Here is a 14,791-nt window from a genome sequence, read left to right on the forward strand (position 1 = left end):
CCATCCGTTCATTCCCCTAATTTTTCTTAAAACCATCATATCTTGGTCTCTAGTTTTTGATCAAGTGCTTTATTTCTAACCCAACTCTTAGATCCATAACTTAAAACTGGCTTGAACACTGTCTTGTATATAGCTAATTTAGTGTTTTGACTAATTTCTCTCTTATTCCATATAAATGTATTCAGCTGGCTGCCCACCATACCAGCTTAGCTTATTCTGTTGTTTATTTACAGATTTAGCCTGCCATTTTCACTAAAAACTATGCCTAAATAGTTGAAATATTTTACTTGTTCTATAGAATCTCTATTCAGAATGCAGCTGAAGTTTTCTATGCTCCTACCTATTTTCATAGTTTTTTTTTTTGTTATTGCTGATTTTCACGCCAAATTTATTACAGCTGTTATTCAATTTAGTTTGTGAATCCTGGAGATTTGCCCTAGATGTGTTTAGGAGTACAATATCATCTGTTTAGAGCTAAGTTGAACATTTCCAATTCTAATATCAGGCCTGATGCCTCTTTCTTTCATAATGTGATCCATATAGATGACAAATAGGAGTGGAGATAAAATGCATCCTTGTCTTACTCCTGATTTTACATAAAACCATCTCCCTGTATTTCCTTCAATTCTGACTAACAACTTAAAATAGACTATGTATTCCTCTTTATAATGTTCCATTCACCCCATATAATTGTAGCATTTTGGAAAGCTTTTCTGTGGGCACCCTTTGTATGCCTTTTCCATATCTACAAAACTTACGTACAGATCCATGTTATATTCCCATGATTTCTCAACTATTTGTCTTAAAGCAAAAATCTGATCTTGACAACCTCTGTTTGGCCTGAATCCAGCAAGTTTCTCTTCCACAATTTTTCTCAACCTCTTTTAAAGTATCCTGCATAAATCTTACCTGGAACACTTAGTAGAGAAATTCCTCATTCATTTTTGACTTGCTTGTCAAAACCAGTCTTGTTTAACTGGGTAGTGATTTTCCCATAATGCATAGCATTATGGGATACTAAGGTAAATGATGTGAACTCATCAGCTTCTATATACAAGTAGCTCAGTTGTGATGTTACTTCATGTGCAAACATTGTTTACTTACACTTGGATAAAGGATTATTCCAGAAAAGTAATTTCATGGCATCTTTAATTTATCATTTCTATCTCAAGTATTGATATGTATTCCTCTTTGCCATTCCACTTGAAAATTTTTTAGTATGGTTCTGTTCACTGCTTAGTTCATTTAAGTCTTTCAAAGTAATTATTCTAAACATCTAGGATATCCTTGTCTTCAGTTTTCATGTCACCTTTATCATCGATTTTTTTTTTTTGCAGTACTCTTTCCTCCATTTCTAAGTGTCTTAAATAGCCTCCAGAATATTTTGCCACCTTCCTAATATTTAATTGCCATATTCTTACCAAAGCCATCGCATGACTTTTGTTTATTATTACACTCTCTTATGACTTCCTCTGTATTTTAGAGCATCTGCTGACTCCTTTGTTAGGAACTTTTGGTATGCTTTATTCTTTTTCCAGGACTTCTTCGTTTACTTGTGTCCATCATTATGGTGGTGTTCTTATTTTTCTATCCTTGCTAACAACTTCACCACATACCCCCCCCCCCCCCCCCCCCAGCTAAATCAATCAATGCCTTCTTCAGAGTTTGCCACTGATTCTTTTTTTTTTTTCAATTTGTTTCATATTTTCAATAATATTTGTATAGTTGAGTGTACAATTTACTTGGAAAAGCTACTCAACTTTAATTATTTTTAAAACTTTTTTACAGACTGTTCTTTTCAATGTGATATCCATTTTTATTCTGCTTAGTACTAAGTAATGGTCACTTCTAATTTTAAATCCTCTGTACACACTTGTATCCTGAATGTGTATGATGATATCACTATTAACAATGATGTAGTCAATGAGACTTTCTTATTTCTCATCTTCTCTCTATGTGAATTTGTGCACATCTTTATGTTGAAACATGGTGTTAGTAATGATCAGAATTGGAGTAAATACTTACCATTAATATTAGCTTTGCCATTTTCTCCAAATTTTCCCAAAATGTTCTTATATACCTGGTGGGATTAATTTTCTATGCTGCTATTCAGATCTCCAACAAGGACCACTTTTTTGATTTTCTTTGTCAGTTGCCTGTTCTAATGATTGAGAAAATCTCTCAACTTCTTCCTTAGACCTTCTGTGGTGCCATAAGCACAAATAAGTTTCATTCTCTATGTCCCCATTTTAAAGTTTGCCCACATAACTCTACTTCCTTCCTTTCTTTGATCATTATTGCCTGAAAATAAAATCCCATACTTATCATTTAATATGCTCTCGCCTGTTTTTTGTCTTCTTTGTCTCAGTAATGCTAATCATGTCCATGTGATACTTTTCGATTCTTCTGAAAGTTCAATTTCCTTTCCATTAATACTCCTTATATTGATGGTTCCTATCTTCTGATGTTGGGTTTATTCTTCTTTTCTTCTAGATGTTGAGTTGGAGCTTGTTCCAGTAGCTGACTTTTCACTGTTTACCCTGGTTCCCAACAAAAACAGCAGAGGCCTTGTTTAACTGAGTGACTCCCCAGCTGGCATGAAATCTCATGTTGTACCATCGCATTTGTGGTTTCAGCCAATAGAGAGAACAATTTGGTCAGCTTAGTCCCCAATTGCCAGGCCATTCTTGTTCGTTCAGTGCCCAGTAGATACCAACTAATGGGCAGTACCACGTGAAGGTGAGGATTGGACCTCAGGTCAGAAGTCCCAGTCAGTTCTCCGCATTCCTGAAGGTGTTGTGGAGGTCTCCTCCCATTTACTTGGCTTTAACCCTTAGGTCCCTTGAAAATAAAATAATAATGATGTAGGTGTTATTCATATGAGCTTTTACTGTACGGTGATCATATGAACTCTCATGGAAAGAGAGTTCATATGATCATTCATATGAAATTCAGATGTATGAGAATAAACATTATCTTATTTCCTAAAGTAAGGATTTTTACATTGTTTTTTTTTCACTGCCTACTTATAATATCAACTAAAAACTGTAGTTTGCTGAAATTTAGAGTCAAAAATCTTTTTGCAATAAAATTCTTCTTTGTTGATTGACTGTTATGTTACACATTTGCATTGGTGGAAACTGCATTTATTCACTGAAGACTAACATTTTTAATGAAGCTACATGTCATTGTTTTAGCACATTCATCCAATATGACAAAATACTGAAAAGTTCTGACCAAAACTCATAGGCATGCTGTTTCAAAGAAAATTCACTATAAGCAACTATCCACTATACAAATTATTGATTTTGGTCCCTATGAGTTCTCAGTAGTGAGTCATTTGAAAAGTGCACATACATGTGCTTTTCAAAGAGCTTTCCTTCATTAGTGTAATTAATTGCCTTATACATCATGTATTCAAAATATCAGTCACTGAAGAACTGTGAATCACTTATTTGAATGGGATAAGTAAACAAAAGATTATTTCACAAAAATTTACACTTCCATCATAATGATAACTTTCTTTAGTTTGAATCCATTTTTGTTGCATTAATGATAACATTCGGCAGTACAGGTTGACCATAATTAAACTCGCCCTATTCAGAGCCTTATATAGCTCAATCTAAAATGAGAATGTCGCCTAATTTGGTAGGGACTAATCAAGATGGGAAGAAGGATTCCAAAGGGGGTTGGAGTAGTTCAAAAAGTAGCCAATAGGGAGAATATGGTGGTATTGTAGTGCAGGAAGCCAAACATTTGCATAAAATGAAGTTGAACACCTGTTTTGCTGCCGTCATAAGAGCTATAAAGTAAAGGGAAAACTTTATAAACAAATTCCTATTGATGGTATGTTCAACGTGTGCCTCACTTTACCTTAATGAGTTCAACTCATCAAGGTAAAATGAGTAAAATCGGCCACTCTTCGTGAAATTAGAACTCTAACTGTGTTGGCTAACTGTGTCAGCCAACACAGTTAGATCGATAATTTGGAAGTTTGAAGAAATGGGATCTTTGAAAGTTTGACATGGTAGAGGATAGAAACCAGCACCACCACAGGTAATTGATGAAGTTGCTACTGCAATTGTTGACAGAGCAGTCGAAAATGCTGCAATGCCCATGGAGTAGCACAACAATTGGATATGCTTTATTCCATAGGGAATAAGGCATATATTTCCATGTGGAAAGTCTTGTGTAAAATTATTACATTTATCCATATAAGATCAGCCATGTATAGCAGCTGCTACACAATAATTGTGAAAAGCAACTGACATTTACTCTCACATTTCTGGTCAGATTGGAAGTCAATAGTGCTTGGCCTTTGAAAATTCTGTGGGGAAGATGAGGCATATTTTTATCTGAATGGGACTGTAAACACCCAAAATTGTTGAATTTGGGCTTCTGAATCATCTCATATGCTCCAGGATCTCCCATTACATCTACCCCAAAATTGCCATTTGGCATGACTGCACAGCAGATTTTATAATTGGGCCATTCTTTTTTGAGGATATCAACAGGATGAGTAACTTGTTCCATTGATGCACAGAAATACTGATATGCTGAACAGTTTCGGCATTCCATTTCATTTTGTCTGAAAGAGATTATTTTTATGCAAGATGGAGCACCTCCCCACATTGCACAATCAGTACAGCAGCTTTTATCTCAATACTTCAAGAGTGATTAGTCACTTTTTTCCAGTTGCATGGCAATCTCTCTACCCTAATATTACTCCTTTTAATATTTGGTTGTGAGGTTACTGAAAGCCAACGTCTGTCATGGCAGTGTCTCGAACTTGACAGCCTTAAAGGACAACATGTTACAGACTTGTTACATTTTGCTGTTTTGAATGCTGTGAACAGGATGCAGTTTCTGGTCCATGAAAACAGTGGCCACATCGAACCACATCCAGGATCTCCTATTACATTCACCAAAAATTACCATTTGGTGTTGCTTCACAGCAGATTTTATAATAGGGCCGTTCATTCGTTTGAGTTGTGTAACAGGTTTGTGACAACACTTTCCCTCCAGTGACTGTAATACTGTAATTACTGTGCTAAATTAGATTGATATCAAATGTTTTCTTGCTGTGTTATAAGTGCAACACATGAAGGTAATTTTTCATTTGTCTGCTCATTTTAATGTTTTTTTTTATGTTGTATAGTGTCATATTTCCCTCATTCGTGACTTTTTAAACTATTTTTTTCATGGAATTCTTCCCATGTCTCGATTAGTCTCCCTAAATTTGATGACATTCCATTATTAGATGATTCAGTTATTAAATTGAGCTACATAAAGCTCTAAATAATGGGGGGGGGGGGAAGATAAATTATGACCAGCCTGTATATAATTGTATGAATTTTCAGTATTGTGATAATTCTGACTGGAGTTCATATTTATGACTTCCTTCTCCTTTATAATTTGATTTCTAACTTGCTGGTTATCTTTCTGTTGCTGGAACAACTGTTGTGCAAAGTTATTATAGCAGTTTTGTGAATAACCTGTTTGTGAAACATTTTCCTCTTGTACTTTATTAATCATGTCTTAAAACATATAGCTTCACTATTTGCCATTGATAAATTTGTGTAATATTAACATTAAGGAACTTTAAGCACAGGTTGATGCATTTTCCTTTATTTTTCTTTATAGAAAACAATGTATGGAGCTAATGTAATAATATTTGAGGGAATATTAGTGCTCAGTCACAAGAAACTGATTGAGGTGAGTTAAATTGAATTAAATTGTATTGACATTTAAACAAAAAAAACAAACTAGGAGTTAACAGTTGCCATGTTTTTTTTTTTTTTTTAATCCAAGCATTTAATCTTAAGCAACAATTAACTGGAACATATGAAAATGAAGAGAGAATTTAGTCCTGTTGAATCCCAAAACTTTCATGCTTCATTGCCAGAAGAATCTGCGTGTTAGACTCGGTAGACTTTCAGCCAAGTAACTTTGCTTTCTGTAAACCAGTGTTATGATGGTATGATTAATCCATTCTCTGTAGTATGTGTGTGGTCCTGACAGTTGTATGTTTTCTTTGGCTGGTTTGTTTTGTGAGATGAAGAACTTGAGTTTCTGGAGGAAACCTTCTCACTTCTGTATGAGACACTAACTTGTCTTCATTTGAAAAGTTCTTTCTTTGTGTCCTAAATAGGGTTCATCTTGGAATTCTGTTTAGGATGAGATTCCTATCCAGTTTTTCCTGCCAAAAGGCATAGTCTTTACTAACTAAGCTATAGAAACTTGTCCCCTTAATAAAGAATCTAGGATGGATAAAAGCTTTGTTTGTTGGAAAAGTAGTAGGTTTGTTTTAAAAACAATGAGGAACAAATTGAAAATTCAGACAATCATCATGAGACCTCTGTGATGAGTTAAGGATTGCATCGAGAAAACCCAAATAATAAATGATGAATTTTGAAAATTTACTGCAATTGAACCCGACCAAGTTTTTGTATCATTTAAAATCATTTTGCCACAAAAAAGGTAGTTTAGTTTAAAGAAAAAATTGTTGGTGGCTTACAAATTGTATTATGGATATTTCAATAAAACTTGTCCAGCCAAAGCAGAATCTTTATGCACATAGACAACTTGCCAAAGAGAAACAAATCTGATTGATTGTGCATGATGCACATAAAAGGAGTTTAAATTAACAATTCAGTTAAGAGAATTTTTTTTTTCTCTATTCTCTCTCTAAAAAAAAAAAAAAAAAAGTCAGAAGTTTTAAATAGCATAAAGAAAGACATCATTATATAATGTCATTCTAGGATTACTATTTCTGAGTGAACTGTTAAATATACATTTATATTTAACAGTTTATATTTATATTACCCTATTTATCTTATCTAAATTATGAAGCTAACTATGAATTCTAAGATCAAAGATGTTTCTTCTTATAGCAAGACTTGAGTGTGGTATAGATTCATTTTGTGATTTGCATGAAATGAGACAGCGATTTAAAAAAAAAATGCATCTTCTAATTTGTGATTATGAAATTGTCTTCATCTCTAGGAATAAACTGCAAAAGTTATTTAAACACAAAAGCACAAACCCATTCAACACGTGTAAAAAAAGAAATATCATTGTCAATTCAGCTCTAACACCTCTTACATCAGATCCACTTGTCTGTTCTTCAAAATCACATTACAATTGATTGTAATATCTTTATATCAGACTATTTACGCCTGATGGCCAAGACGATGCAAACAAAAAAAACATTAACTCCACCACCGAAATATCACTATATGTTCTACAACTGAAATACACCTAAGAAATTAAGGTCACCATTATTGATTTCCAAGAAAAACAAATGTAAATTATGCTGCTTTGAATGCATTACAATAAGAACCAACTAATATGCTACAAACATAAAAATTGTATCTAGTCTTTCCCTCATGGAAACTAAATAAGATAAATTGCTCCTCCATTACTCTAAAACCAACTATTCTGCAAACGTCTTTGTTAGTAACAGCGTGACAAGCTTGCAGCAAATTTTCACTTTCTGCTATCTGATTTTTACAAAGTGGCCAGCATACTATCATATAGTTGGCTTTTCTTACAACAGACTTTCAGTTCTTTCCCTTTTTAAATTCATAATTTTTGGTTGCTTTTTATTCCTTTCATGTATTTGTTTGAATCTTTCCATTTATCTTATTTACTGATTCCTTATCTTCTACATTTTTGGTGCCATTGTCAAACTGAGTACCAAAGTTTAGTATCATCATTACCTCAAATTCTGTATGTTATAATTGTCACTCAAATATAAAATCCAATTAGTGTGATTTAATTTACGAAACATAAACTATTAACATGTAGCCCAAGATTGGATATAAAGGTCACCTCCATTCCATTTAAGTGCAGATTGGGCCAAGTTCCAAAGGAGTGGAAAGAGGACAAGATTGTTTCATTTCATAAGGGAAGTGATAAGATTAAGGCTTCAATTATAGGCCAATCTGTTTGGAGTTGCGATCAAGGTGTGAGGACTAGGATTCAGAATTGGGTTGACAACATCAGCATTCTCTTTGATGGACAGCATAGGTTTGTTAGAGGAAGATTGTGTTTTAGCAATCTTCCTCTAACACCATATTATAGTCTTTTTTTTTTTTTTATTATTATTATAACATATTGCATTCCCCCCTTGTCCAAATGTATTGGACAAGGGGGAATGAATGCACAGTAGTATATTTAAATTTTGCAAACGCCTTGGATAGATTGCCACATGACTAGCTGGTAATTAAATTGGAACAGATGGGATTGGATAGTAGGTTAGTGCACTGGATTAGCTCTGATAAGTATTAGGAAGTTGTATTTGAGAGAGTGATATTCTAGGAGAGGAAAATCACTACTGGTGTGCCACAAAGACCTAGGCCTGTTTTTGTGGCTATTGCTGTTTATTTTATTTTATTCTTTTTTGTAGATGAGACTTAGAATTTTATATATATGGCTTGAATGGCAATATGCAATTGTTTGCAGATGATTTGAAAAGGACTTCAATAGGCTAGGTGAATGAGTGGGTTGCCAGTTAAGCATTGCAAAGTGAAAGGTTTTAAAATTCAGAAAGCAAAGATGGGATGAAGAGTACAAGATTGGCAATATGATAGAGAAGGTGGAGTAGATGAGGAATCTGGGGGAATGGCAAATAAGGACTTAAAATTTTGGGAACAATTTTGCTAAAATTGTAAGGGCATTGCAGCAGATTATGACAGTGATGCAAAGGACATTGACATATAGAAATAAGGATGTAATGCTTGATTGGTATGGATTATTGACATATAGAAATAAGGATGTAATGCTTGATTGGTATGGATTATTACTGTGCATAGATTTGGTTATCTGGTTTTAAAAAGTATGAAGATATGTTGGAAATAAGAGACCACTAAATGGTTTCTGGTCTCTGGAATATTGAGTATGAAGACAGGTTAAGAGAATGCAAGAGAATGCAATTTAAGGAGGGGAAGGGAGAGTAGGTATGATCAAGAAATAAGTTGGTAAGGAGTTATGTGATTAATGCACATGAAATTTTTCATGGAATGGAAGGAAATGGGGGAGAAGAGGCCATCACCGGAAGTTCTATGAGGATGTGAGCAAGGGAGGAGTAAGTTTTTTTGTGTGCACATGCATGCTCGCATTAAGTGTAGTAGGTGATTGGAATGCCTTTCCCAAAAGTTTAGTGGGCTTGGAGACAGTGAATGCATTTAAGTCACTGACATAATGATGAACAGTGTGTGCAAGAGTGGGACTTTCCACAATAAATCTTTTGACCTCTGTGGATGTAAGGCAGTATTTTTTATTTATTTATTTTTGTTGATGTTGAAAATGCATTTTGTTTATCTAATAATTACACAATAAAACATAAGCATGTTCAATGTGCACAATCTATTTCAATGCCTAGGCTACAAAAATCCAATCCACAGTTTGTTATATGTGAAATATGATTGTTAGGATTGAATATTAACTGGCCTCATGTGGAGGCAGCAGAGTTTTCCTCATGAAAACAGGCAAACAGCAAAAGAACACATGCAATTAATAGACATAATGCACTGACCTCATGATGGCCTCAGTTACTTCAACTGTAATTGAAAAAGAGCCAAACAGCTAGAATCTGATTTTTTGCTTTAACACAGATTCTTGAAAAATCATGGTAACATAACAGTAAATATCATAGTTCTAAAAAAAAAAAAGGCCTGGTTGGCCGAGTGGTTCGCATATCCGTTTAGTCAAAAAGGCTGCAGGATTGAACCCCCCCCCTGTTGGGCATGGATGTTTGTGATTGTCTGTGAAAATACTAGTAGTGGTGATATTGTGCAGTAGATGGTGTTGGTGTAGCTGATGGTAATTGCAGTTTTCATTGTAGTTGTTGGAGACAGAGCTGTAGAGTAAGTATCCTCTCTCAATGAGTCTTTGAACTCCCTGGAGGTGTCACATAATAATAAAAAGCGCCAAGTAGGTGCCAAGAGAAGTTGTTCAAAATATTAGTTATAAATGGGATCTTTAGAGATCAATATATAGCCTATCTTAAGTCACTAGTTGAAATTAAAGAATGTATGGGAACTGTTAAACTATTGGTATCCTTAAAAATAAATTCCCAGATTTATCTCATCTTTGCCAAGCCAGAGGGTGGGAGGCCATGTGGAAGGCCAAGGACTCGCTGGATAGATTATATCCAAAACTTGGGTGGGCACTTTTGGGAATCCCACCAGAACACCTGAGCTTGGTGGCAGAGGATCGTGACCACTCGAAGTTCCTCTTGCAGCTGTTGCCCCCACAACCCAATTAGGAAAGGTGGGCCTTGAAGATGTATGTATCTCATCATTGAGGTTAACGCTGGAACAGTGTAGAACTTGAGCATCTTCTTTGAAGAGGTGTTTGAATTTGAAGGTCCTTCTTTGCAGCAGTTATGTTTCCAGAAATCATATAGCTAGTGCTAATGATTGATGTTCTGAGATTTTTTCCACAGTTCTCCATTCTTTCATCTACACTCTTCATTCTGTATATCAGTAGCATTCTCCAAACCAATGGGTTACAAATGAAATCCACAATTTACTCATAACAAACTGTGGATTGGATATTTTTGTAGCCTAGGCATTTTTCACTCCTCTTTTAACATGTTGCACTACACACATCACCAAATCTTTCATAATATCTGATCTCCAAACCATTCTTTGCTTAAGTTACAACAATCTCTAGAGTCCCCATAAAACTCAATCCAATGTTGTTTTGCCAGTTCCATGCTTTTAATTACAACCATGTCTTAACAAGAAAAAAAATGCTTCTCTCTGAATAATCCTAACTTTCAATCTTTCTCTTTTACTATCTGCTTACCTTTGAGCAACTATTAACAGTGATTAACTGTTAATAGTTGCTCAAATTCACTTTTAGCTATTGTCATTATTCATCAGAATTGGCTTAATTCAACCACTCTTCTGTATCTATTTAAGCTCTTCCGTAGTTAGTCATTGCTCTTTCACAGTTCAACTCCAGCATTATAAGACAAATTTTTATTCATTCCTTGCTTCCTTCTGCTGCAGCCTTTTGGAAAAGTCTCTTTTCTTACATTTCTTGAGTATATAATCTGTATGTCTTTAAATCCAATATTAACAGGTTATGCCCATTCACTGTACTAAGTACTATAGATTGAACAGTCTCTTGTGTGATATTATCATAAAATTTTAGGCAAAGGAATGACAAAATAAATATTACTACATATTTCAAGGAGGTTATTGTTAATTTCTTATTTTTCCTGCATGATTAAGTTTACATTCTTATCAGTCTCCTATTAACAATTTTCTTCCAAATTAGTCTATCTGTCAGATCCATGTTTTTTTTTTTTTAACATTTTTATTTTTGATTAATATTTGGCTCTTTTTAGTACAAGATGTGAAATAATGAAGAAATGACAACAAATTTGAACAAATATTTCAAAATGAAGTGGACAGTGATATTTTCTCTTGAAAAACAAATACCAGTATCAAAATTTAGTTCGATTACACCATTTTAATAACATTCAAAGAGCTTCCGTAGCTCAGTCAGTATAGATGAAGCCCTTTGGTCAGAAAAAGAACTGGGTTCGATTCCCATCCATGACCTGAGAAACCTTAATCCAGTCTCTTTCGACTAAAGGTGAGTTAGCCGATCTCATACAGAGGTAGGATTTTTATTCACCTGGAAACTAGATTTTTTTTTTTTCTCCCAGAACAGGCAAACTGGTCCCGTGAACACACGGATCTATAGTCATAAAATACTTTCCTAATCCCTCAGGAGGGCTCAACCCATCCTAAGGGACAGGAAGGAAGGGGGGGGGGGGAACCCATATGAAATAAATAACATTCAAAGCTGAAAATTCACTTTTAGCTATTGAGTACTTTGTGGGTCCTCCTTTTGCCTTTATTATAATTTGGCATTGACAAAATAAATTTCCTGATGGATGCAACTGTCAGTTCATGTTTCCCATACTCTTCTGAAGTGTTTTCAGCTTCTTATGTATTTCAGTCTTCATTTGATACCACAAATTCTCAATGGGGTTAAGAAATCTCGGATTACAAAAGCTTTTTACTAAACTCAATTTGCATGGTGCATTTTAGGGTTATAATAGCATTATTTACACTTTTTGCCCTATGACAAGGAGCAGTCATCCTGAAAGATGCAGTTTGTTGTTATGGTAAAGTGGCCTCTGATAGTAAGGAACAATTTTTCTAAAATTTTTTGGTACACTTGTGCATTCATTGAACCTTTTGTGAAATGCAAGCAACTAACACCATGATACAACATGCAGCCCCAGATCATCTGACTGGCTGAGAATTTTACTGTTGATACCAGACAGTCAGGATTGAATTTTTCCCCTGATTATCTTCAAACTGTCTGAGTTGGTACCCTGCAAGTTACACTTTTTCTCATCAGAAAAAATTTACTATTTTCCACTGATCAGGGGTTCATTTGGAGCATGCCAATCTCATGCCAAAATGAGATTGGCATGCTCTTTGCCAATCTCATTTTTTTTGCCCACTTCAAGGGCTTCTTTTTTTGGTGCCTGGCTATCAGTCCCTGTCAAATGAGTCTTCTCCTGACAGTTACGAAGCTTGCCACAACTCCTGCTTGTTCTTCCCAGTCCCATTTCAGTTCTCCGGATGATGCATGGTGATTTTTGAAACAGAGTTGTTTCAAGACTTAGCATGGTGTAGACAGTGGCTTTCTTCCTGTCCCCCTTCTTCCTTACAGCAGATCTGGTTTTCTTCACTTTCGACAACAGCTGTAGCACAGTAGATTGACTACAGGACACCCTTTTAGCTATTTCATGAGAGGAATTGCCTTCTCTATTCAAAGCTTGAATCGCACTTTTTTACTATGGCTAGTTATATGTTAACTGCATGTGCATATAACCCTGTGTGTGTGCGAGTGAGTGAGAGAGAGAAAGACTGATTTACTCGGCTGAAAAACATTTTTTGAAATAGATTAAATGACTAATCGAGAGATTAAAAAATAGAAATGCTATTTTAAGTAAACTATTGTCATCTAAGACAACTAGTTTTGTTGTCTTAGATGACTTCTGCAGGTGCATAACAATGAGAGAACTACCAACAAACATGCAAGAGAAAAAAAAAATCTATACATTAAAGCATTAACGTATTAATGTTTGAAGCTGTTCTGTGTATCTCTTCATTTACTGATATGACCTTTGTACAGTTTTCAGGGATTTCCTCTAGTTTTTTGCATAACTCATTATCAAGTGTACAAGTGCAGTAATTTCCCTGTATCTATATGGTAGGCTCCTCTCGTCCAGGTTAATCGTCTCAGTCATATAGTGCCTCCTACAATGAAGAGATCAGCTTCAAATGTTGATGTGTTAATGTATTGGTTTTTTTTTCTCTTTCGCAATGTTGGTAGTTTCCTAAAGTTATGCACCTGAAGTCTTCTAAGAAGACCAAACTAGTTGTGCAGTTTACTTAAAGTAGTGTTTCTATTTTTTATCTCTCAGCTTAATCTATTTCAAAAACAAATACATCAAGATCTTCATGGGAAAATATTAATTTCTGTACACCAGATTTCTTTGCTGCAAATCTTTCTCGTATCCCATTCTTTTCCAGTCAAGTACCTGGCTTACTATTAAAAATGGATGAATTCTGTAGCTAAGAAAGGAAAAGTAATTTGGTGACATAGTATTACTTCTAAGTTTCCATGGAGTCTTGAAGGCTCATCTCAGACCATAATAACTATCATAGCTTGCCTTGAACATATTCGGTGTTGGAGCACTCACTACCCACTCTGGCATTGCATTCAACTTATTCACCACCTACCAATTAAAATCTCTTTTTTTCACCTCTTTGCTGACATGACCTTTCTACAGTTTGTTTCCAGTGATTCCTTTTTGTTGCATAACCCATTATCTGGTGCAATAATTTCCCTGTATGCTAGGATCCTCTTGCCAGATTATTCATCTCCAAAGATTACATTCTCTCAATTTTTCCTCATGTTCAATATTATAGAGTCAGAAGACGATGTTTCCTTATGTCAGGTTGACTAGATCTGTGCACAGAAATAAGGCCTATTTAGCACCTTATTGAGTGGAACTATCATTTCCTTATCTGTACATATCGGCATTCTTTGCATAGCAGCAATTGTTTGGTAACCCTTACAACTTTCACATTGTGTCCTCTGAACTTCAGTTGCCTGTCTACCAAGATGCCCAGATCCTGAGTACATAACTTTACACTTAGCAACATTGAAATGACATCCCCATTCTTCATCTGAAAGCACCAACCTGTTGAAATCCTCTCGTAACAACAACACATCAGAACTTCCTGACATTGCTCTTCTTAATTTAGCATCAATAAATAATTGAATATTTCATTTTACACCAAGTTACTAAAACATGACCTTTTCAGGTCATGTTTTAGTAACTTGGTGATGAGAATAGAAATCTTTCATGAAAAATTTCTATTCTCATCACCAAGTTATTAAAACATGAAAGATTTCTATTCTCATCAATCCAGTCTGTATTCTTTCTCTAACTAGCCTAACAACTCCAACTCATCAATCCAGTCTGTATTCTTTCTCTAACTAGCCTAACAACTCTAACATTACACTTGATATAACACTAGCTTTTGTTTCACACTACTGACTTGCATTCTCCCTTATGCAGTAGCACCCTTTTTTCTTTTCCATTCTTCTAGAACAGTTCCTGTTGCCAGTCTTTTGTTGAACAACCAAGTCAAGGATACTGCCAGCTCTTTTGTACATTCCCTTAGTATAGTTAGTAATATCCCATTCAGTCCTTATTGATATTATGATTATTATTCTTAGA

The 14,791-nt window shown here is 34.9% G+C and overlaps 1 protein-coding gene across 4 annotated transcripts in view; it reads left to right on the forward strand.

Moving 5' to 3' along the window:
• The window catches only part of l(2)k01209 (uridine-cytidine kinase-like lethal (2) k01209), a 269,918-nt gene that overhangs the window by 87,080 nt on the left and 168,047 nt on the right, over window positions 1–14,791 (forward strand). For all 4 annotated transcript variants that reach the window (XM_090390605.1, XM_090390607.1, XM_090390608.1 and 1 more), the window contains one exon: window positions 5,644–5,715. In XM_090390605.1, coding sequence (XP_090246731.1) covers window positions 5,644–5,715 — 72 coding nt within the window. The remainder of the gene's footprint in view (window positions 1–5,643; window positions 5,716–14,791) is intronic.

This window comes from Typopeltis vanoorti, chromosome 3 (genome assembly GCF_054136105.1).
Source record: "Typopeltis vanoorti isolate ZY-2024b chromosome 3, IOZ_Tvanoo_1.0, whole genome shotgun sequence".
Lineage (NCBI taxonomy): Eukaryota > Metazoa > Arthropoda > Arachnida > Uropygi > Thelyphonidae > Typopeltis > Typopeltis vanoorti.